Source organism: Pyrgilauda ruficollis, unplaced genomic scaffold, assembly GCF_017590135.1.
Source record: "Pyrgilauda ruficollis isolate IOZ18807 unplaced genomic scaffold, ASM1759013v1 scaffold38, whole genome shotgun sequence".
NCBI lineage: Eukaryota > Metazoa > Chordata > Aves > Passeriformes > Passeridae > Pyrgilauda > Pyrgilauda ruficollis.
In genome coordinates this window covers 4,290,152-4,315,261 of record NW_024525267.1, presented here as the reverse complement: position 1 = coordinate 4,315,261, position 25,110 = coordinate 4,290,152, and the positions used below count along the sequence as shown (strand labels likewise).

The 25,110-nt window shown below is 37.0% G+C and overlaps 1 protein-coding gene across 5 annotated transcripts in view; it reads right to left on the bottom strand.

Annotated features, from left to right (window-relative positions):
• Positions 1-19,735: 19,735 nt before the first annotated feature.
• Positions 19,736-25,110, bottom strand: part of WDR20 (WD repeat domain 20) — a 47,461-nt gene continuing 42,086 nt past the window's right edge. For 4 of the 5 annotated variants that reach the window (XR_005955857.1, XR_005955858.1, XM_041476418.1 and 1 more), the window contains one exon: positions 19,736-22,064. Coding sequence is in view for 1 of the 5 variants with exons in the window: in XM_041476419.1 (XP_041332353.1) it covers positions 22,011-22,064 (54 nt within the window). In the remaining 4 variants the exon portion in view is untranslated. Of the gene's footprint in view, positions 22,065-23,674; positions 23,823-25,110 lie in introns of all 5 variants that reach the window. The other variant, XR_005955856.1, reaches the window with a different exon arrangement.

Here is a 25,110-nt window from a genome sequence, read left to right as displayed (position 1 = left end):
ATTCTATATAAATTTCTATGCTGTTGTTCTTACAATGTCTGATTTTATTTCAGCTGCTGGTTAAACAATAACTAACTTGTCATGTGATCATGATCATTTTGTCCCTAGGAGAAAACCCCTCTTATTTTAGTGACCTGTTTTTGTTCAGAGTTTACACATTGACCTTATTCATCAAAGAAACATTTCAAATAATGCAATTTTTATTCCTGATTCCACCCTTTATTCAGTAAATTGAAATTATTCAGGCCTTTGCTTCATTCTTTTAACTGGGTGGATCTCATAAGTGCAAGGTTAAAGGCTCAGTTGTTGCTTATGTGTGGGGTATTTATTTTGTCTACAGAGCTCTCTGTTGTGAAAGAATTACAATAACAAGTTTTACAGGCTTATGTGGAAAAGATCTTCAGTGCTGTAAGAGTGTTCTAAGATGTGTAAAGGATTAAGTCCTTGTACCATATCAGAATTCTGCAATTGAAAATCTAAACAACTCAAGTTGTTTTGAGCTCTCCACTGTCGTCTCGACTTCTCTTTTATGTGTAAAATACATTTATAGAAGAAAATATATAAACATAACCAAATAGTATAAACATATACTATCTGACTTCTTTAAGTACCTGATGGTATCTTCAATAAATTTGTACAATAATGCTTTCCCTGCATTTCTCTGCCCAAGTACTTGCTTCATTAACACTGTGGCTGGGTATGCCATAGATATTAAGCTCTCATTTTCAGATCATATGATTTTGAATTTTTTTTTGATGCCAGAGAATCAATTACTTGCATTTAAGAAAAAAAAAAAAAATTCAGGATGGCCATTTTTTTGATGCCAGAGAATCAATTACTTGCATTTAAGAAAAAAAAAAATTCAGGATGGCCACTTATTAGAATAAAAGAGTAAATCAACAAATAGCTAACTTGTTTTTGTATCTGTCTTGCATATATTTTGGCCCCGGGGCTGGCTCTCACATCATAAGAACATGTAACACAGCCAGTGTGTTTGTGACTGGTTGGAGAGTATCAGTTGCTACCAAAAAAATGCATTTACACTGAATTCTGAGAGAGTAGTATTTAAGTAGTCTGAATTTACAATCTCTATGTTATGTTTAGCAATTTAGGTAGGAAATTAAAACTTAAGGTGGGGATAGAGAACATGGTGATTTTTTCTGGCAAGATGTTATTTCTTCAGTCTCAGTTGGTGAAGGCTGAGGATCAGCTCACCTGAAGCACTAACTGCCCACTTACCAAATTACAGCCAAAACAATTAAACTGTCCCCCATGCTGGAGTCTGTTAGATGGCCTCCTTTACCCACAATAATTTTCAAATTCAGTTTGTGCTTTTAAAATAGCTCTATATGCAAATTGCCTCTATTGAGCGTATGAGATGGTGTGGATTTTTTTAAATTACTCCACTATTTCAAATTTTTCAAATTTAGATGGCCTAATTAGTTAGTTTATGATGATTGATAATGATCAGAAAACAGAAGTAGCAGATGATAAAAATGAGAAGAGCACCTGACAATTCTCATGTAAGTGCTGCTACTGTATTGAAGAAAGAGGGGTTGCAAGGGGAAGGTTCCTACTAATTAAAATGCAAGTATTTGGCTCACAAGGAAAGAAAACACCTTTTTGTTGTTTGGTGTCTTTTTTTAAATTGGAAGCAAGTATGAAAGCTGAGGAGATGAAAAGAGAATAAGACAACACAAATCGATTGTTAGTTGGAAGACAGCATTAGAATGTCCCTGCCTAAGTAACTTTTCCCTCTGCAAAATTTCTTGGCAGCCTTTCTCCACTGTAAGGCTGTGTTTATACTTGTAAATTAAACATATCTGGAAATCTTCTTGGACACAAAGAGCAGCTGGCATGAAACAGCCCTCATCTCTGCTAGTAAATTCTCTTATCTTCCAAAACAAGGCAGTAGGACAGAAACTGCTTGAGAACTGACCTTAGAAGGAGTCCTCACACCAGGCAGGGAAGGTGCCTCACAAAGTGCTGATTGTCACAGGCCCAGTCCCTGCCAGGTACTGTTGTCACAGTAACTAGTAACAGGGAGCTACACTGAATTTACTGCTATCACAAAGCTTGAGACTCCCAGTTATTCTGACACCCATAAAGGGCTGAGTATGATAAGAGAGGTTTTCTGCCCTGCCTCCCTCAAAATGACTGGGTTTGCATCTTTCTTGAATAATAAGACCCATGTCAAAAGCAACAGCAGCATAAAGCTAACCAGAATTGGATTTTGCTCAGGTGAAATTACTGAAAAAATTATCAAGGATAGAATCTGTAGGTGCTAAAAATAAAAGGAAATAGGAGGATGAGGTGGGTGAAGGGAACTAGGCACTGGGATTGTAAGGAACAGTTAATCACAAAGCTGAAGGAGAATAAAGGAAAAAGAAAAAAGTCAATTCTGATGGAAATTAGAAGACCTAAAAATTAATATAAATAATACTTTTTTTGATAGCCCATATCTGCTTCATCCCTTAAAGTTCTGCAGAATTAGAATTGACTGATTTTTCACATCCTTGTATTTGAAGCATTTAATTATCAAAGCCAAACATTACTTTTGGCCCAGTGCAAATCTCATATCTGAATTTAATATGGGAATAAAGCTTTAAAATCAGAAACCGCTTTGCTTAAAATAAAATATGTTTTAAAAAAACCCAAACAAATCAAACAATACCTCCACAAAATACCCCAACAAATAACCCCCACATTGGAACAATGATTCCATGATACCCTTGCTTTCCAAGATAATTTTGTTTTCAGTATATTGTAAATAAAGGGAGTTTTTTGTTTTGTTTTGGTGAAAGAAGCAAAGACTAAATTCAAATATGAGTTGCTAATGTGCTGCAGCATAAAAAAAGGTAGGAAGGGCTGTGTGGAGAGGCATCATGTCTCTGAGCAAGGAGGTGGTAGTTTATTCCCTAGGAATTATTGTCTTCTACTATCTGGAATATATATTTCTGTGCTCTGGGCAGCAAAACTTCATTTGCTGTTCTTCATTTTATTTTCTCTTAACTTACATGTTAACAAAATACCTCTTTTATTCAAAAGTTTTCCATTAGTCAGCATTTAACAAGTAAAGTAAGGATTGATACACAGTCTTCAGAATAATTTCAAACATACTGAAACAGTGTATTTTTGTTTTTAAAATACCAGTTGCTAAGATAAGGAGAGGGAATATTTTCTGATGTTCTGGAGAAAGGAGTCTTTGGGAAGGAAAGTACTATGCAAGTAAACACATGAAGCAACATTTTGAAAGGTATGCATAATTAATCAAGGAAATTCTACAGAAAGCCATGTTTAAATTCAGTGAGGGAACACAAAATTAAGACTAAGTGAAGCTTTTTAAGTACACATGAATTAAAATGTTTGCATGTGGTACAGAAAGGGAACTCTGCCTTCCTGTTTGGCACTGGGGGGTTACTTCCTTGAGTACTTTAATTGATGTCACCCACGGTATTAAATGGTGCCTGGCCTCTGGGTCAAGGGTGAAACGATAAATGAGGAATAAATAGTTGATTTCTGCCTTGCCAAATGCACTGAATATACTTGTGCTGTTTTTCTTTTATCTGTAAATAATAATTGGAGGAAATGTGTCAGTCCTCTCCCTGGTAATACTTTTTTCAGTCTCTTTTTAAGTACTGTTGTAATGCAGGTTAAAACCAGTGCATTTATCCTTAGTCAATTTATAGCATTAGTTCTCCTTCATATTTGCATTTATATTTACATCCATCATCCAGATGTTACATGGTCACAAAATAGGTGGTTTTTATCAGGAAAATAGAGGAGAGGGTTTGTGTAAGTAGACATAGACTTGACATTGTCCTCCAAGTGTATAAGAGCCAACCAGTGCCTCTTGGGTTACTGATTTTATATTCTCAGTTAAATATATCAAGTTCCTAATGAAATCACTGGGAATGACTCATTTGTACATACAAAGTGAAATGGGACATTTTGCTCTTAGGTGAGATTTCAAAATGTAACTCAAAGCTTCAAAGAATATCAGTTAAAAAAAGAGAAATATCTTCAAGTAATGTGGCTTCTGATTCTCTGTTACATTGGTAGAGATCTGTTGGTCCATTTATACACTACCTACAATTGACAGAATTGTCCACTTTATGATCAAGACAGTATTCAAACTGTTATTTAATTATATTTTGTATTTAAACTATCTGCTTAACTGTATCAAGGGCAGATGTTTACAACTCAGTGGTAAGGCACTGCAGACTGTCATCTTTTCATCTAAAACATCTTTTAGGCCTTTAACCCTTTGATAAATTGACTGACAAATTCTTTTGATGACGTGAACTCTGTTAACAACAGATAATAACATTATTTTAAACAGAACCTGCCCATACATGATATTTCTGCTCATTTCAAAGTGGAGAATATTGTTTTGGTGTTTAGCTGTACGTCTGACTGGGAAAAGACGTATGTCCTGCCCTGGTCCATTCAATAGTGTGCAAAGCTCTTTGTTTCCTGCTTCCTCCCCAGAGTTTCTGTAGCATGGCTTTTTTGTTTATTAAAGCCTAGGAGGGCAGTGAAATAATATACACAATAATTGAATAGTGTCTATTTTTCATGTAAGAGGTTTACATCAAAACTTTATTTTAAACGTTAAATTTGGCAATGCATCCCACTGAGCAATGTTGGGAATGTGTGCTACAGCAGCACAGAGTAAGCAGTACAATCCATACTCTTATGCAACACAAAATTCCTGCTGGGAGCTCCTTGGCATGGTAAGTGGTGTCTGGGGCACAACACATTGCTAGTTTTCTTCTTGGGGTAAACCCAGCTACTCCAAGCTGCAGGAAGGAATAAAGCCATTTACTAATTACTGATCTGCTCAATAAAGAAATCGGAAGCAAACAATTTATCAGGTCCTGCCTTTGAAAGTTCAGTGACAGACTAAAGTTCTGACAGCCTCATGGCAGGGGAAAAAGTCAACTGTAATCCAGTCCTTGGCTGCAAGGCAGTCTTCCTCTTTTCTGTTTAATTCAACTTCAGTATAGAACAAGTGAGATAAATACAAGCACTAAGGAGGCTGACTCCATATCCTACTATCTTTATGTAAAGTTGTTTTTCACATCCTACTATCTTTATGTTTACATAAAGTTGTTTTGTATGCATGGTGCATTGATTTCTTTCTTCTTTATTCCTGTGTTTGAACAATATCCAGTCACTTTTGGGTCTAGCGACAACATGTAGATTCTTAACCAGCCTTCTGAGTTTGAAAAACGTTTCTCAAAATCTGAAATCTACGTGTCTGCTTTTGTTAAGAAAGTCTGATGTAGCTCTTGCTTTTTGTGTCGCTTTTCCAACAGACCAAAATATTTCAACATCAGTATTAAAATGAAAATCTAAACATATGTTAAGCATAGTTAACTTTCATCTCATCATATGTAAGATTTGCTGGTGATTTCAACCCACATCCCATATCCAGTTAGTGCTTTAATTGTACACCATGGCTCAGTACTCTGGTTAGGCACACTCAGAGCTTATCTGCTGAAATAGCCTCTGGTACTTAAGGATCTTGGCTTGACTTATCAGTTTGAACTAGGGATCAAAGCAAACTATTTGGCAGTATCATTTCAAAGGCAACTTTACAGACACCCCTGTGTGAGTAGTTGAAGTTTAGACCTCAGAATTAGGCAGCAGCTGAGCGATGCTTTTGGAAAGAGGTGTCAGTAATAAAGTTGGGTTCCTTGCCTCATTAAGCACTTCAGTCTCTTCTGGGGACATGTTCTGTCTCCCAGAGTGATCACGTTTTATGACAGCATTTACTCCATTACTGCATGGTACATTTCATCACTGTGCAACAGCAGACATATCCTTCATTACTCAAATACTTGACACAAAACTTGTTGACTGCTCTGAAACATTTTTCCTTGCCCTTCAAGCTGTCTTATTTCTCTGTTCAAGGCTGTACAAGTACTACACTGTTATTGCCAGTCCCGTTTTCTACAAATGCACGGGAAGGCGCTAATCGTGTCAGCAGCTTGGCTTTCTGGAATTCTCAGCCTCAGCTGCTGTGCTGTGAGCTAAGTGTAATTAAGCTGGCCAGCCAGCTTGCTGAGCTCCTGCAAGCTGAACTGCAGATTGTACCTTCAACCTTTTACTGGCTGGGTTAATACAACATTGCAGGGGAGGTGGACTGTAATGCAATTATCTTACAAGAAAAACTGAAGACCTAAAGATGTCTGCCTCTGCAGGGCAGTGAAATGGAAAATAAAGTGTCAGATGTATTACATCATGATTATACTTTAAATTGCCGTTGTCAGCAAAATAGTGATTCCAGCCAGATACTCATTGCCATGCAATAGAACACTACCGGAGTTCCAAGTAGAAAGTATTTTCACATATAGTGCAATGGCTTCCCTCTCCTTTATTCTAAGCTTGTATCACTTAATTTACTGGAAATTTCCTGATACTGAACAGAGTGATATGCCCAGAAAACATGCCTTCAGAAAGCTTCACCGAATAAATCAGCTGACTTCTGCAGTGGGTGCTTTGGATAGCGTAAACTAAAACTATGATACCTCAGATGTAAGTTCTAAAAATTCCATGAGACTGTATCAATTAAAAATTAAAATATCCATTTTAATACTGATTAAACTACCAACTTTTTTTCTACACTGTGGACAAATCAATGGGCAAGTTTATTTCTAGCTTAAAGTCTCCTTACTTGTTTCTGCAGGGATGAAAACCCTGGCTCCCTTTCACTGCTATGTGAATTTATGGCCATGACTGTTTATGAGCTGATAAAAGGTATGTAGCATATGCTTAAGATACATAAACTCTCCTTGTGTAGATCACAAAGTGGAATTAATTATTTTTCACTTGGTTGTTCACTGTTACAGATTATAGAACTCACAGGGAATCTTGTGCTGTACTGCTTTACCCTTTATTTCTTGCCAGTGGAATACACCCAATTGTTTAAGGCATGGGTGCATGCAGTCCATAGCCATCTATTCTATAGTCAAATAACCTTGACTGCAAAACACAAAATAATTGCTTTATGTTACAAAAAATAAAATTTAAACAGATTCTTTGTTAGGTCAGGGCTACCGTGAGGTATTAAGAAAATTATTCCCATTTGTCTCAAAACCATTGAATCAATGAATAAGGATTTTCAGTTTTTATACCTAGTAAAAAAGCCTTTCACTAAGTTTTCTTTATAAAATAACATTGTTCCCTCATAGCTCCTATGTTTAAAAATTCTGGAGCTGTTTGTCAAAGCAGGTCAGAGACCATAAAGCTTAATGAAGAGTTCCTCAAAAAAATTCAAAACAAAAGCTGATTTAAAACCAGTTCTTATATAAACAGTAAAGGAATTGGATACAGCAAATGAAGAGGCTTACAACTCATAAGTAAAAAAGGATTTTTTAAAATGAGTAATTAAGAATTTGTAATGTCTTAACAATTGGGAGTTTAATTTAAATAACTGAACATGCAAGTGTCATTCAGTGTAATACAATAAAGCTTGGTCCTGAACATGACATTGGTGACACTGACTATTCAGATCTCTAACAAAAGGAGTAACTCTGTTTCTGACCTAGATAAGAATGTGAGATTAAAACTGAGTTATTTGCTGATTGCTGAAGTAGATATTAGTGTGTAGTAGTTTTAATAAGGCATTTTGGGTTTGCTATATTTAGCATGGGATTCAGATGGAAATGAGAATCATCATTTCAGTATGTTCTGATTTTTTTTTTTACTATATAAAAATACAAGTTCTTTCAAAGTTTTCCAGAAGATGATTGTTTTCACACCACTTAGTTGTAGTAACCTCCCTTTCTATGGCATAGTGAATCAGTTCAAAATGAAATCTGTGTTCAATAGTAATCTGAAATGCTGCAGTTAGGGATTATCTGAACATTCATCTGAGTTTACCTGAACTTCTGTAAATTGCTGATTCTTCTTCGTGGTCTGAATTTTGAGTCTGGACTGTGTTTACCATGATACAGTGCCTTATTTTTAATGTTGTATAAGGTAGTGGCACATGGGGTAGAGCTTGTCAAATCACAGAATATAATAGGAAAGTGAACTGAAGTGGACTGAAAATGAATTTTTAATTTGACAAGGAGTATGGAGACACTTCTGTAATTAGGAGGACAGTTCACTGTAATGCTACTAATGTAGAAAGCTGATACTTCTGTGTTTTTTCCTTAAAAGAACAAGAGATCCATGTTACTTCAATCAAGCTTATTTGTCTTTACACAAAGTCCTAATTGTTTTGCTGTTAATTTATAGCAGAAGCATTTAATAACTGAAAAATAGTCTTGCCCTTTATTTAATCAACAGCAGTTTGGTAATTTAAAGCAATGAAAAAAGTGGTTGAGAGAGAGGTGTGGAGGATTTCTCAAGAGAAATTATAGAAGCCTTAAGTGCCACTGCCTTAGGATTCACTGTACCATTACTGCCAAATAAGGTTTCTCCAGTGATAAATCTGGAAGTAGAAGAGCATCTGCTCCAGATTTTTCTAGTGACATGTAATGAAAAAGCAATTGAGCATGACTTCTTTTTACAAAGGCCCAATTCCTTAAATACGAATAATAATCTAAATTGATTTGAATAGCTGCATTTTATAATATCTTTTCCACTATAAATGACAAAAGTCCTGATGTTGAAAGCACCATTTATCTCTATGGGGGCACTACTACTACAATTCCCAATGTAAATGGTACTCTGTTCCAAGAGCTTTGTGATCTAATCCTGCTCAGTGGATTATGTGGCTGCCTGGAGGAGCACTGTAATCAGCTGGGAACACAAGTCTGGCTCTGGGGCTCTGGCCTCAATGAGTTACTGTCCTGATAATCTCCCTCCTCCTCCTCCCAGCCAATTACTCATACTACTGTCATCACGAAGATCAGTACCTGCTTTGTTTGTCAAAAATGTGATCATTTCTGCCTCTGTTGATGGCATTGCAGCGTTACATAAAGGCATTACAGCAAGATTAAAAGGCCTTTGGAGCCTATAAAAGAAAAAAGCTGAGCAGTTACTGAATGGCTCTGAAAAATAGATAAATTTTATAACTGTAATTATTGCCTGACAGGAACAGCAAGTTAAACAACACAGGTTAGCCTTGAATTTGCAATTCAGATGTGAATCACAGTCTTTAAACCATTGTGGTAACTTGAGGTGATTGATACAAATCTTTAACCTCAAGGACAATTACTTTGAGTAGACAGGAAATGAGATATTTAGAAGTGAAATATTGCAGTTCTGCTAGAACTTGGGAAAATAGATACTGCAGGTAATACATGCAGGAAAAACTAAGGCATCTTACAGAGTGTTGAATTGACAATTGTTAGTTGAGCTATTCTGGTGCATACTGAAATAGAAATTATGTCAGAAGTTGAGTGGAAAATGAACTACAAAGCTAGCTATAAATGACATATAAAAGTAGTATAATTGAAATAGGTGATATCAATACACCTCTGGAAGCTGAAGACTGATATTTGTATTCTATTTGTTCTTCATGCAAAAGGACTCACACAACTTGAAATTTTATTCTAGGAAGGAGAAAGCCATTGCCTTAAAAAAAAAAAAAAACAACCAGGAAACATGTAGCAGATATGCAAATCTTTAGATTGTGTACATAGGTAAAAGACCTGGTTCAGCAAACCAAAAATTGGTTCAGCAATATTTACAGCAAATGTAGCATACATTTATTTCAGGGTCTTTTCTAGGCAGAAACAGCATTGTCTGGGGCAGCCGCCGACTGCTGCAGGGAGAGAAAAGGCCATGGCCCAGATAAATCTGTCTGCAGCAGAGCCCTGGGAGGCAGCCGGCAGCCAGAGCTGCTGCCAGCACCCCAAAGGAGCTCCAGTACCTGCTGCAGGAAGCCCTGCTGGGAGGGGATGGCCTTGCAGTCCTCTGGTAGCCCTGGTGAGAGCAGAAGCAGAAAGCCTGGCTTCTCCTTCCTGGACTTGCCCATTCCCCATTCCCATGTAGCTGTTATCTTACCATGATGGTAAAATTTAATTTTTTACTATTATGTCGATAAGTTTGAAGAAAGTGCTGGTTTCTTTAAGTTTTTTGTTGTTTTTGTTTGGTTTTTTGTTTGGTTTTTTGTTTGTTTGTTTGTTTGTTTTTTGGGTTTTTTTGTTTGGTTGGGGATTTTTTTGGGGGTTTTTTTGTTTGTTTGTTTGTTTTTGGGGTTTTTTTTATAAATAACTGGAAGCACTGATAATGTTTATCTTTTTACTGAATTCTTCTCTCTGCTGTGTTTGTGTTAGTACAGAAATGGGATATTTCAGAGCGATGAGCAACAAGAAAACATAATAATAAGGGTAATTAAATTTATGTGAGGATATTTAACTAAGAGTGAGGTATGTATTTTTCTCATTACCCTGAGAAGGTAATGTTTATTCATGAACAAAAGCACAGTTTTTTAAGAAATATATAGTCAGTTACTGTATTCCTGATCTAGGGGAATGAACAAACAATTTTGTTACTGGCTAAAAACTGAAATGACTGAGATGCATTACACTCTGTATGTGTTCCCTCCAGCCTAAGAACCTGTTCTTTATCCTCTGTTAATATTTATTTTCATTTCTGTGTTAATCTAGACACAGGAAATAGGGTTCAGTTTTACAGCTCTTTCCTTCTACATTCAATTCCTACATTTAGTGGCAGTTACACAAACAAAAGAGAGCAGAAGATAGTGGCTTTCAGAAGATTTACTTGTAGCCATCTCTCTTTACAGTTCCAGAAAGTTATTTGCTAATGTTTGAAAAGCAAGGATTTTTAAATTCAATTTATGAAATTTTATTTTCTGAAGATAAATTTTTGAGTCATACAAGTGTACAGGAGAAGCCAAAGCCACCTATTATATCACTGCTAAACAGAACTCTAATAACTTAATCTAGATGTCCTATTTAGCAGCCTTTCCATCTGTAATAGTCCCTGTGCTCTTAGACCTTTCTTTTCATGACATACAGAACAGTATTTGAATTACATACTATGGGCACAGATATCTTCATGTCTGAACCCTTACTTACTATTTTAATGCAGTTTTACTGCTGTGATACTACCCCTGGATTTTGGAAAGTTTCTCCTTAAAGTAATCTGTGATTTCTTTTACAATTACTGTTTTACAGTCATTGCTTGAATATTTTACTGTTTGTAATCTGTGGAAATACTTTATTTATTTTTGCAGCAGAACACTCAGAAGTTAAGAGATTTTGGATCTTGTAGGAGTATCTATTCTCAGCAGGCACACAGTACCTCCCCACGCTGGTACTGAGCACCTGAATGTTTGCTTACAAATGGGCTCTATAGTTACAAAATTAGCATGTGGAGTCCTGGCTGTGTTTTCTATGAAATCACAAGGTACTGTGTGCAGTGGAGGGTTTTGCTTATCATTAATCAAGATAATCAAAGGTAAATAACTCAAATTAGGAGCATGTGGTTTGGATAATATGATCTTCGTTTCCATGGATTTGGAGAAGCTTCTGTGCTTAGTGTGCAGGGTTCATGAGGCAGTAATCCATCTGGTCTGGCACTCTCTTCACCCTGTGGCATGTTAGTAATAAAGCAGTTCAAGAGAACACAGTACAAACAAATGTGATTTACAAAGAAACATTTTGGAACATTTTTCCCCAATCGCTTCGTATTTAGTAAAAATGTATTTTCTCTGCTTTATCTCTGTGTAGAGTATGGCTCATTTCCTCTCATGAGCATCACAAACTATCCTCAGTCTTGTTAATGCACTTAATGGTAAAATTTTTGCCACTTTTTTTGGACTTTATAGTACTTTCTGCAAAAACAGAGGAGATTAGAGAATACTCTTCCTCTGATTTATGAATTTGATTTACAGTACAGTGTATCTAAGACCCCTGTGCTCTTAAGATCTTGTGTGCTGGTATATTTTGAAATCAAGTTCTGATGAAGGAAGAGTTCATGAAAAAACAAATTAAAGTCTTTTAAGATTTTTGGTGATGATAAAACTATAACTAAAAAAATTTGTCACTGGTCTTCAAGCAAAAAGCAAAAATACCCACCATGAGTATTTCTCCAATATCTTTGTGCCCTAGCAACAGCAGCAGTTCTTTATTCTCCTCCCACACTGCTGTCTCTGATATGCAACCAGGACTGATAACATTTGCTTTGCTTCTTTCCTCCTCCACATGGCAAGTGCAGCTGCTGCCATCACCATCACATTAAATGACAACCATTATGCTTTGCCTGCTAACTTGTAGAAACATTTCTACTTCTCCAGCCAGAAAACTGTTAAAAGAAAAATCCCAAATGTGGCAGTACTCTTGCAAAGTAAATTGGGACCAAAAGCTTTAAGAATGCCTCGTTTTTTCATTTCAACTTGAATCAGCTGGGCTTTGTAACTTTGTAAGAAAATTACATGCTGCAAACTTAAGTTTTCTTAGGGGAAAAACCCAAACCTGAAAGATATTTCCTTGTAGTTTCAGCTTAATGTAAAACTTTCACTCTTTTCAACCACACAACGTTTACAGAGACCTTACAGGTCTGTTCAGAGAGGAAGCAGGGATGTTTATTGGAAGTGAATGAATTACAAGGGATACAGTCTTGCCAAACTAAAGGCAATTATGGACAGGTTTGTTTCTTTTTCAGTGCCTCCTGCAGTTGTTGCTGTTGAATGGTTGCATAAGCCTTTATGCTTTACAGCACATTGTGTAAGAACTTCTAGTCTTTTATTCAGCCATGCTGATCTTTCAAATCTTGTTTCCCTTTCTGTTCCCTATAAATCATGATTCCTGGATCACACTTTTCAGTGGCTTGCACAGTTGTTCTTGAATTTGTTACAGTTTTACATTTGACAACAGCACATTTTTAGTTCAAACAGAAGCTAGTCCCAGCTGCATGTCTTGATGCAGCTGCACAATGTGAATCAGATCTTTTTTCTCCTTCCTCTAAGCTTTATGAAGACAGAGCAGTGTGCAGCCAGCTGTTTGATTTTTTGAATTTGCAAACAGTTAAAAAGAAGTTTCTCATGTCTACAAAGGGGCTGAGTGTTTTGCTTTCAAGAGTCATGTGGTGCTACTGAAGTGTTTCTTGAATTATAAACCCAAAGAAAAAAGCAACAAGTGCAGGAAATAAATGTTACTGGACCCGACTAAAGTCAGATTGCTCTAATATGATAACAATGTTTTCAAGGACTCTGTGCAAGTTTTATATTAACAGAGGATCAAGCTCAGGAATGCAGTTCAAATTACCACCTTTCCAGTATTGCTGCTTGCAAAGAACCTGTGCGTTAGGAATGGAGTGTTATAAATACATTTCTATGTGCATACGCAGCAAGAGGGACTGCTTGATTCTGCTGTCTTAAAATGAGGAGAACACATTGTCTTCTAGGATCTGCCACTTTACTAGAAGCAAACAATTCCAGATCCATTGCCCTTCACCACAAGGGATGATCTCTTTACATATTTTTCCCCAAACCAGCAGGAGAGGGCAGCTACAGATTTCTGTTTGATAACCCAAGCTACTCCTTCAGTGCAAACCAGCAGCTGTGTTGCTCTGCTCACATTATCCTCCAGTTGTTGATAAGTATTAAACTGTCCACAAATTAATAATTCTAACAGGTTATCTTCCTCACAAAAAAAAAGGTTTTTTTAATCAAAAGTGACAGTTCAACTGCGTCTTCTCTAGTGCTAATATCATCTCTTACCTTGCAGTTTCCAGCCTCTTTTTCTTGGATGTAATGAGCTGGACCACATCTCAAAAATCCATGAAGAGATAGGCACTCCTGGTAACAAACCCCCAAAAGTTCAAGCAGTAAGTATACACTCCTGTAGTTACTAATCTCACTGTTTCAATATCCACAACAGAGCTGTACAGCTGTGTGCAATTTCTGCTCAGGGAACCACCACAAAAACCTAAATCTGTGCTGACACAAGAGCAGTGTCTTCTATCCCTACCCAGAGACAGCCACCCATTCATGAACCTTACAGGCAGAGCAGAGGAAGTCTGAGCCTGTCTTGATCTTATTTGGCCTTTTATTTCCATAGTATCTTTAAGGCCAGTGACATAAATTTTTAGGAAAGAAGAGGGTTTTTTTTTTTAAGTACTACTTACTTTTCCCTAATGAATGATTACCTAAATAAGGTGAATTCTTTCTTTTCAGTAAATTGTAACCCTCTCTGAATATGCATGATTAAATGTTTTTCTCAGCTTGCTTAACACAGGTCAAGAATTTTGAATTTTGAATCCTCCCTTTAAAGAAAGGAAAAGGAAAGTCTTCTCTTGTGCACAGATTACCTTTTAAAGCTTTCTATCTCCTGTATGCAATGACAAAATATGACCCCAATGAGAGAACTGCTGCCCATCAAACCTTACAGCACCCTTATGTTCAAGAACTCCGGCAATTGACTTCAAATCACTTCAATTTTGAAGACTAAAGTCAAAAGGTGAGGGGAGCATTGTGTCCATGTTTCAAGTGGCGTGAAATGAAATTTGTTTCCAGTACTAGTCCTTGTCTTGTCAATCATGAACATAATTCAGTCAACGTAGTTCTTTGCATTGAGTCCAAACCTTACCTAAAACACTACTGATACTTCTATTCTTTTTGCCCCCACCTTTTTAAGACAGCCAATACATGAGCTTTAATCCTGCACAAAAAAGTAAGAGTAGTAGGAAATACTTCAAGTACATCAGTATTTGTGGCAAATTTCAAAGGCAGGTCCAAGACAGGTAGTATTTAAGTGGAAGAACTGTCAGCCCATTTAGAGAAAGTAATTCGTAGCACTGAGCTTGTTAGCTAGAAACAAATGTTTTACTTAAGCTGATTACTTGGGTTTATTCTGTCTGCCTAAACACAGATCTTTATTTGGTCTGATGAAGTTCCTCCTCCCCCCAAATCCCTGACATACACAAGTTAGAATTTAGAAGCTCTGATACCTCATAATCCCCTCCTAGACTCTTGTTAGAGTTGCTGTTACTTAAAGGGTCAGCTCCACCTTTATTTTCAAATATCATCATCCTGGTTTTGATGTCTGCCTTGAGTTAAAAAGTTTTCCAGATGAAGTGTGGCAGAGACAGGAATTATGCTTTTGCCTTTTCAGAGCTTCAGTCTACATTTTGAGCAAATAAAAATATTTTTAAAAAAAACTTAATTATCATGTATATAGATGATATTGGGGAAAATTATAAACATGCATTTGACATGAAATAATAAATAATTAAAATCTGATTTAAAAAATCTGGCAAACTAAAACTTTGTGTATATATCAGCTATGTGAAAAATACTCTATGTATTCACTTGCTGTATCAACAAAGCGAGGTGGAAGTTAGTACCACATGGAAAACTTTCAAATACGGGTTTTTCTCAAAAAAAACTCAAAAACCTCCACAAACTAGCAAAGAACAATTATAAATTATTTTCTGCTGTACATGGTTTTGAAAGCATGAACTCTCCTTCTACAGGAGAAGCCACTTTTTCCACCAATTTTAGTTCTGGGATTCATCAGTGTAGGTTTTCTATGAAGTTCCTTTAGGCAAGATTTCAAGCGACATCAAGTAAGGCAAGTAATTTTTAAAAAGGAATGAGGTGAAGTTGTAATTGGCTGAGGGTTTTTTAATTTCTCATTATTTGAGGTTTCTCTTTTAATTGTATTCTTTAAGATGTTCTCAGAAAGAAATTTAATCTTGTTTTTTTTTTATTTTAAAAGCATTCTCTCAGGAAAGTAGGAAAAAAACCAAATCAACAACATGGGCCTCCACTGAGAGAATTAACAGAAGTAAATTTTTCTGGAGTAGCCAAACTGATTTCCTTTCCTACTCCTACATTGCATTCAGTTTTCTGAAAACCTAAGGAAGGTGGTGGAACCCCTGTGTTCCAGTCTGTCAGATTTACTGATCAAATATTGAGGTGTAGACTCTCACTTGCCCACTGAAGCACATTTGAAACTTCTGTTGTTTCTTCAACAGTCTGAGAAACAGAAGGCACTTCAGTCTTCCCTGAAACATTTCCATTTGCCTGCTATAGAAGGAATAGAAATGAGGAAAAGCCTGGCTATGCAGTGAGAGAGACCCAGTCATGCTTCTTTGTTGGAGATCTAACAAGAACAGCAGTGCCTGATTTTGTCTTGGTCTGACAATTTGTAGGAAAACCCCACAAGGTTTGAGGGCTGGTTTCCTACCATTTTGATATTATGTTCCTGAAGGGGGTCAATATTTAATTAAAGCATTGTTCTGGCAGAGCACAGAGAGTGTTCTGCATTGAACTTCCTAAGTACTTGTTCCTTTTAGAACCTGGTGGAGGAGGAGGTTGGTTAAAAATAACATGAAAGGATTCTTTGAGTTCAAGTATTAAGAATGGAATGTTATCTACAGAATTTAAGTTTTCAAATTGTATTACAAATGACAGCTAACTGCTGTATTTTTTTTCTTTGATTTAAGGGTTTGGGTTTTTTTTCAGTTAGCCCTGGAAATTATTCCCCTCCTGTGTTCAGTAACTTCCACCTCACGTTTTACTGAGAATGTGCAAATTGTTCAAATATATGAGATGCTTGATTTTCATGCAGTTTCTGTAACTGCTGAATATTTTTATGTAACTGTAATTCAAAGCTAAACCAACTTTTTAGCTGATTGAAAAGCAAGTAAAAGTCATAGTTTGCTTCAAGCCATTGATCTTAACATTAATCAAAAGTCTTAACAGGACTGATACTGCAGCCAGTTGCTTAAAAGAGCAGTAAAAGCACATAGCTGATCATGCGTGAGAAATCTGGCACATGGATCATCAGCAACAATTTAACAGAATATTTCCTATTATGAAATAAGGTAAGAGTTAAAAGGCAACATCCTTATCTTGCTAGGAAAGAATCTTTATTCCAAATTGATACCACTGATTTTAAAATTCCTGAGATCTAAAAACTTGCATTAAATAATTTGCAATACTTAAATTTGGTGATGTGTTGGAGAACATTTTATTATTTAGAAAACCAAAGTCTGTGCAAGTCATACTTGGCTGGGGGTTAAAAATCTTCTGCCTACCAAGTGTGCATGCAAGACAGGTTTGGCAAATAACTTTTTTGAAGGTTTTAATAGTTATAAAAGTTACTCTGCTCATAATGGGGAAGTGATCATCATTTTTTTCCATAACCAAACCCTGAGCTCTGGTGCTGCTGTTCAAAAACCCAGCCATGAGCAGGAGGCAAAAGGGCATTTTGTGTGAGAGGTACTGCTGTGGGGAGCACCACGGAAAGTGGGGCACTGGGAGGAGCACATCACATCCAAGTCACTTAGCCAAACCTTAGGCATCAATTTGAGATTTGTGCTCTAGATCCAGACTAACTATTTATTCTAACCAATTAAGACATACAATGCAGTAAAATACAGGTTAACATCAAGATCTTGTAAGAGTAAAAATTAAGCCTGTTATGTTCTCAGCTCTCCTTCTGAGACTCCACAGGGTTGTGCGTTTGTGAAAATAATTATTCCTCTCACTCATTTGAGCTCTTCCAGTAAGTTGGCTTTTTGCTGTGTTTTTGATAGTTTTTGTAAGAAGAGGCATCTCAACACTTGTAGGGTTCTGTTGTGACTGGATTAGATCCTAATCCTTGGTCAGGTCAACTTTGGACAACTTCGAGCATGCCCGAATTCTACACTGAAGCTTTTCTGTGTGGAGCTCATGAGACTCAAGTTCTTTATGAATCCTTTTGACATCTACTGCTTAAAAGCACTTGTCTAACTTATGTTTGTCTTCATGTTTAGAAGATGGTGTTATTATCACATACTATACTGAGGATCAATGTGACATTTGTAAGGAGATTCTTGAAAATGTGAAAATAGTCACAGGGTAAATGTGGTGCAGCCTGTGGGAGTATTTGATTTTGATTCAAATTTGACTATCCAAGTTAAATATTGTGCACCTGCATCATGTACCATTGCTCAATTTATGTCATTTCTTCATAGCAAACTTTCAGAATCTCAATAGCAAGAATGGAAAAACATTCCAACCTTGGCAAGAATTTGTATAGAATTTTGCACTTTCTTCAATTTGCACTTGAACAAGGCTCTGCGGGGAAACCTCTACTGCTGCTACTTGCACTAGGTGTGCCAAAGGAAGAGCACATTTCTCTTACTAGGACTGAACAAATACATGAGCCGAGTTTTAGTGGAGGAAGTGCTTTACACCAGTAGAGTGAAAACACTGTAACAAAGGGAAACAGGAGAACACAATGGTACAGCTAACTGCTCCTTGTCGTTTTATTGAAACTCCTACTGCATGGATGCTGCTTTCCCCCAGTTCCAAGCAAAAAGTGTTCTCCTGAACACAGTATCTCAAAGAGCAGTGAAGGTATGTAAAACCACAGTGACTGGCTGAAGTTTCCTGCTCTGTTACATTTCAGTGAATCATCTCCCCACATCTGTATGCTTTCATGTTAGCAGCTCATACTGATAGAACGGAGAACTTCAACAATAAGGCAATAGAGTATTTGTCTCAATACTTACCATAGGGATTTTTTATAGACAGACAGATATGTGAAAGGTATGATGCTACACTTACTTAGAAAATGAAATTAAGGACTGCAGGTCTATAGGCAGGCAACACAGTGCAACAGCAACCTCCTAGTTCTTACCTTTGGAACACTGAGCAAAAGGTGCCATGAGCTTATCCAGGGTTTTTTCCAGAGAGCAAGATGGTGAGTTGCTTAGTGCTGATATATTTGGAGTTGAGCATAATGAGTAGCATTAAAAGTGATGGTCTAAAAATAGGTAACTAAGTGGATCCAAGGGAGCTTACTCTCCACTGTTGTTAATTTCTTACAAAAAAAAAAAAAAGGACAAATCCTACTACCCACATTTGATGGATTGTTCTGACTCAGATCTCCCGTACCTAGCACTATACAGGAGGTCAAAACTCATATTATCAAAACTATATTCTTGATGGAGATATATTTATTGTATTTGTTGCTTCCCATAATCAGTTTCTGGAAGCCTCAAATCACAGATGCTGAAGTTTAAGTATTTTGACTAAAAAATATAAAATTCCATCGAACTGTGTTCTTAATGATTTCAAAAGTGTTATTGCCACTGTTTGCTTCCCTCATTAATACACCAGGTAGGTGATTATTCATACACTAGGAAAAAGATGAAGTCAGAATTTTTTCTAAGTTTTAACCTGGAAAAAAAGGGCTACCAGAATAACATCTTGTGTATTATCACATTCTGTGTATCTGAGGCTGTCCAACTGTTATAATGAGAATGGCAATTTCATGTTCAACAGATCATTTTCGCTATAAAATTGCAAATCTGAAGTGAAGAACCACATTGGAATTTTTCTTCATGTTGTTATACTTTCAGGTGGATCTTACTCTGTTTGGCACATACAGTACTTCAAGGATATTGATTTCATAACAAGTTCCTCGCTGTTAAACCTCTGGAGACAATTTACACTTCTCTGGCTGTTGGATGAATAGGCAAACTTGAGTTTTCCCACCTGCTTTATAGTTAAAATACACCCAAACTTTAAACTACAAACTGGCAAGTATAGTTCCTACCCTCATTCTTCCAGCTAAAATTCCATACTCAGATTATCTGTGTTCTGCTCACTTTTAATTATTTTTTAATGTAGTAGGAAAAATATTTTTATTAAAAACTGTATCTACAGTAGAGATCTTAAGTTCCCTCCAGGTAAGTTATTAGTATCCTGTTTCTTACTAAAATAATTTTTTTCCATATGGAATAGAGTGTGATATGGGCAATTCAAGCTTCTAGATGATTGCCCTAATAGTAAAGAAGAGGCTGAAAAAAGAAAACCCACACACATTCCTTGTGTGCTGCTGGACTACGATTTGTGGCAGGGACATACCCTGCCAACACGGATGTGAGTAGCTGCTGTTGTTCCCCTGATGCTGGATATTGCAATTCTTTTCCTACTGGTTTTGTATTTTTCCAGCTGAAGGAAAAAAGTCTTTTAAAGTTACTGCATATTTCTACAACTGTTTCATTTTGACTCAGACCATATGAAGCACTTACATAGAAGAAGTCTACGGGGAGATAACTACACTAGTTTTCAGTGATGAGGTTTATCTGTACTTTAACAGTTAAACCCACTATGTTAATAAAACAAAACTTCTGAAAAATAATCCTGCTCAGTTTCAGTATTTTCCCCATTCCTCATATTTTAGAAGAAGACATATAAGAATTGTAAAGCACAGCTACATCTTGAATAAAGTAGGGAGCTAATTCCCAGTTTATAAACAGATCTGGCAGTTCTCTACATGCTGGCTGCACTGCAAGGGTGAGACTTAGCTAAAGCTACTGCAGTTGCTTCTCCCCAAATGTTCATTCATTTCCTGAAAACAAATCACTTTTCATGCCAGAAAATATCTTAAGATTACTTGTAATTAAAAAAATTCTACCCAGCTTTATTGTTGGAGAGCAGGAAGGGCACTAACTTGTGCCCACAGATACAGTATGTGCACCCTCAGGCAAGTTCATGGTTCTGGGCAAGCAGCCTCTGTTCTACTCTGCCTGCAGGATTCTGCAAATCCCAGCTGTGAACGTTGCTGCATAAGAAAAAGGGAAGCATATGATGGATACTTCTATTCTCTGTCAGTCTGGGGCTGGACATGGAGGGTTTGTCTTTGCAAGAACTACTGAAAACAAGTTAAGTGGTGTGTTGACTGATTAAAAATGACAAGTGTTTAGACAAGCAACATTAACCTCTGCAAATCCACACTTGTGGATGTCTATCCCCATCACACTTATCAGTTTAAGACCATTGAATTATAAATGAGATGCCTGATATAAGACAAATGAGTCTCAGAAATGCTACTCCAATATGTCAGCCCAGTTTCTGATTGACAAGTCAGAAAGTGTGTACAGCTACTGCTGTGGGATCTTCCACTTCCCAACTCCAAATGCACGGGACTACACAATAACAAAATCCTTACCCCATGAAGTTGCCTGTCTGTGAAATTGCTGCTGTATGATGTATTTAAACTGCAGGATGTGTTTGGGGATAAGCCATTAAGAACAAGAACAGAACAACTGTATTTCACTTTCCTAACTGAAATTCAATTCTATTAAATATGAAGCAATGTTCTAGGTAAGATATTTTTGAAAGGAATTTGTTCTACAAAGTTTAGGTAGTATTTCTGTACCAAACATTTAATTCAGCAAAGAACTGGTTACATCAAAAGTGATTGGATTTGAACAGAAAGTAAACAAAAATGCATATTCAAGATAGTTTAATATGTATTTTCTGAATTAGAAATATCACTTTCTTAAATGAATGAGAATTTCTAGTGTAATGATCCATTCCTCCCATCCCCCATCACTGAATTACATTATTTATACATATAATACAGAGCCCATTGCAGTTGGAAACAACAATATTAAAATAAATGTTTAATAGATACAAAGGATCTTTTCTCCACAACATAGTTTTTCTGGTGTCTGGACACCAATTTTAAAGTAATTCTCTATAAGCATTAAACTATTTAAGTGCAAAACAATTTTTTTTAAAAATCTATGATTGCAGCATCCATCTTCCTGAAAAACATTTTGAAGCCAGAAAGTAATGACTTTCATTTTCCATGAGTGCATTCCAGGCTGTCTTCTAGCCATCTCTGGTTAAAAAAATCAGTGCAAAATAAACAATGGTGAAGTACTAGTTTAACCATTGAACTTACTTGAATTTAAGAAACATATCTTATTTTACACTATATATATATATATATGTATATCTTTTATTTATATATTTATAGAGAGATTAAATTACACTGGACTTGAAAAGTATAAAGAAAACAAAAATGTTACTACTTTTTCCTGCAGTACTAAAGGAAGCTTTTTGCTTTTTCTCCAATGCAAACTCTTCCTTGGGTGAGCAGCCTAGCAGGATCAGCTGTAGTGAGAACTCCTTACATTTGTCCTTTGCAAGTCACTATGTGATTCACATAATTCCATGTTTACACTCTGCCACATTATAATTTGTGATGCTCTTTGCCTGAAGAACAGCTCCTGGTTCCACTGCCATTACTTCTTGTCCTGTGTTCAGAGATTTGCTAGCAGTAGTGTGATGGCTATACTACAGTTCCACTTGGAGAATTGGCCTGGTTTTGGGATGACAATAAACCCTGCAAACAAAGCAGTTTACATTAATCCAGCAAGAGAACCTGACATGAATTTTATAAAGTTCTTAACCTGAACCTACAATGAGTACAGTTGATTTTTACCAACACTTGCTTATTACTTCAGACATCAGCACCTTCTCTCCTACAAAGGCTCTAAGCCACCACGATCTCAGCCAAGCAGCGCACAAAGAGCTCTCAGACAGGAAGAAACACGTGCGTTTATAACACGGAATGGATCTGATCCCAGCATTTGGTTTAATCTACCTTGCACTTGGAGTCATAGTGAACTGTGAAACTTTAAAAATCATACACCAAAAAAGTGATCAGCATTTTACTGGGGTGGTGTCAAAACCTATTCCGTTATCAGTATGTTTGACACCTGACCTGATACAGGGAAACACTCCATCTCTTATGTGTGGTTGAGTATTACAAGGTTTGAATAGAAAAACAGATTGTCTAACCAAATATTTGTTTTGGTAATTTTAAAACAGAATGAAACCCTCACAAGAATTCAGTAGAGATTTCCTATTACAATTTAAGTTCACACTCAGGAAAACTTGGTACCAGCTCTTCTAACTACCCTGCCATTCAAATCAAGAGACTTATTTCACACACGGCCCCACGACTGCGCGGTGCCCCTCACTACACAGAGGCTGCTGCTCCGGGTTACAGATTAAACCCCTGCGTACCAATGGACAGACTCCATTTCAGACTTATGCATAGTAGCCACTTTTTAATAATTCACCTAAAAGTAACTTTATCAGGCTTACTTAGGAAAAGGATAGTGTCAAAATACAATTTAGCCTTATAAGGTCATTAGTTAGTTGTACTGAGTGCCAGCAGGCCAAGGAGCATGCTGGCAGCTGGAACTGGCAGCTGGAAGCACACCAGCAAGTATCCCCATGCAACTCCTCACCTGGTAGGTATGATAAATGCACTTTCAGCAACTCCTCTAAGCAGCTCCCAGCTTACATGTTCTTACCTCAAAATTAAGATCCTGGGACTCAGATCCATCAAACTAGACAAGATCAGGCAGCAATTAGCATACAGAAAAAGAGAGAATTATGTCACTTCTTCAGAATCTACAGGAGCTCTTTCAAACTTGGATCCAAGAACTGAGAGGTCATGATGATGGAAGTAAACCCTGACCTCAGAAGAGGTGGAAAGAGGGGAAAGAGGGCCAGACTGGATTCAAGTCATCAAATTCCTGTTAAAACCAAAGCCTTTCTTTTTAAAAGAACATCTAATAATTTCAAACATGTCAGGAATCTGGATAGTTTGTAGGATTTATGACAGACTGTATTTGCATATGGTCCATATAACATTTATATATAACAAACCACATGGAACTTAGCCTGGTGCCTTCCATAGACCTCACCTGATGGAACCTGAACGTCTTTATTTGTATTTGTTTATGCAGGGAATATCTGATTAAAACACTATTGAGGTAGACTGAAGTGGGTTGTTCTTTACATTTGACATTCAGGATGTGCAAAGATCTTGCATATTTCATGAGAACAAAAAGTTTCCTAGTTATTACTTAAGGACTAGATGGTGAAAGAAGGCAGAACTTTAGAACAAACAAGCCACTGAAGAACTTCTGAAATTTTTACCAGGGAAGTTTTGTTGCAAAGTGACAAGGTTGAATCAGAATTCACTAGTTCATTACTGAAGCATTCTTCACAAGTCTATTAAATCCAGCAGCAACTGGAAGGTCTTTCTTGTCAGAAGATTACATCCACTAAGCAACTTTGAAGTACCCTGGAAAAAGACGTCCAAAGGTATTATTCTCAGTTTTAATTAAATCAGCAATCCAAAGTGTTCATATGCAAATATGTGCTTTATAAGCACACAGGAAGCTCTAGGGATGGCATAATGTCAAGTCTTTTTCAACAGGCTCATAACCACCCTATACAGGAGAAATAAGTTCTATTATAGCATTGGATTTACACTGTAACACAACCAATTCTTGGGAAACAAAATGAAGTTCTTTTCCTAGGATTCCTCCAGAAACTGGCAGCACATACTGAAATTCAGTGTGGTGCCTCATTCCCCATGAACTATCAGCTATTCTAGAATGCAAGTTCCAAGACTAGGAACAAGGAGTCAGTCCTGGTTACATCTCATAGGTGGTGAATGCTCCCTGCTGTGAAGAGCAGCAGCTCAGTGCAGATGGCTTTCAGTGAGTACTAGGAATTCCTTCTATTTCAGTCCTTGCTCTGAATTAATTCTGCAACTCTGAGCAGGCAAGCCAGAGGAACACTGAAGTGGAAATAACCTCAAGACCAATATCCTTGTGCTTCTGCAGATGGAACAAATGTATGCAAGTACTGCCTTAAAACTTGGACTAGGCTATGATGCCATTCAGAAATTCGCTCCCAGGGGAGACACCAGAAAGTTATTGAGTTCTTCCAAGCACTTGATTTCGGAAGACATCTTAAATGTTCATACAAGAAAAGCAAGAGTTTGAATTTGGTTTTTAGGCACGTAAGTTTCACCAAGGGTGGTGAGTTCTCAGTGGGTCCTGATTAAAACAAAAATTCTACAGCATTTTGCCATTGTTTCAGAGCCTTCCAAGCAAGGCTATGAACCAGGTTGTGTTTGGTGATAGAGGAAAACAACCTAAGAAAAGCAAGTTAGGGCTCAAATAAAGTTACTGCTTTGATACAAAAGTTCACAGTAAATCTCATCTGTGATACAAAGAGTGCGGGATTGGAACAGTTGTAGTTACATTCTCTAGAAGAACACAATGGGTAAGGTAATGAAAAGATATAAAAAGCTCCTGCCTGTAAAGAAAGAAGAAAGCCATTAGAGTGTAGTGCTTTCTGTGATGGAACCACCCAGTCTGTCAGGTGGGAAAAGATGAAACAAAAGCTGCAGCAACTTATTAGAGCAACAGCCAAGTCAGCCTGTTTAACAAATGTGACAGGAAACAGGGAAGAGCAGAGCCACAACAGCTGCAGCTCTGCCGCGTGGTGCAGCAGCTTCGGGCTTAAGGACAAACAGACCCCACTGAGCAAGCAGCAGGAACAAATTAAGACACTGCTCA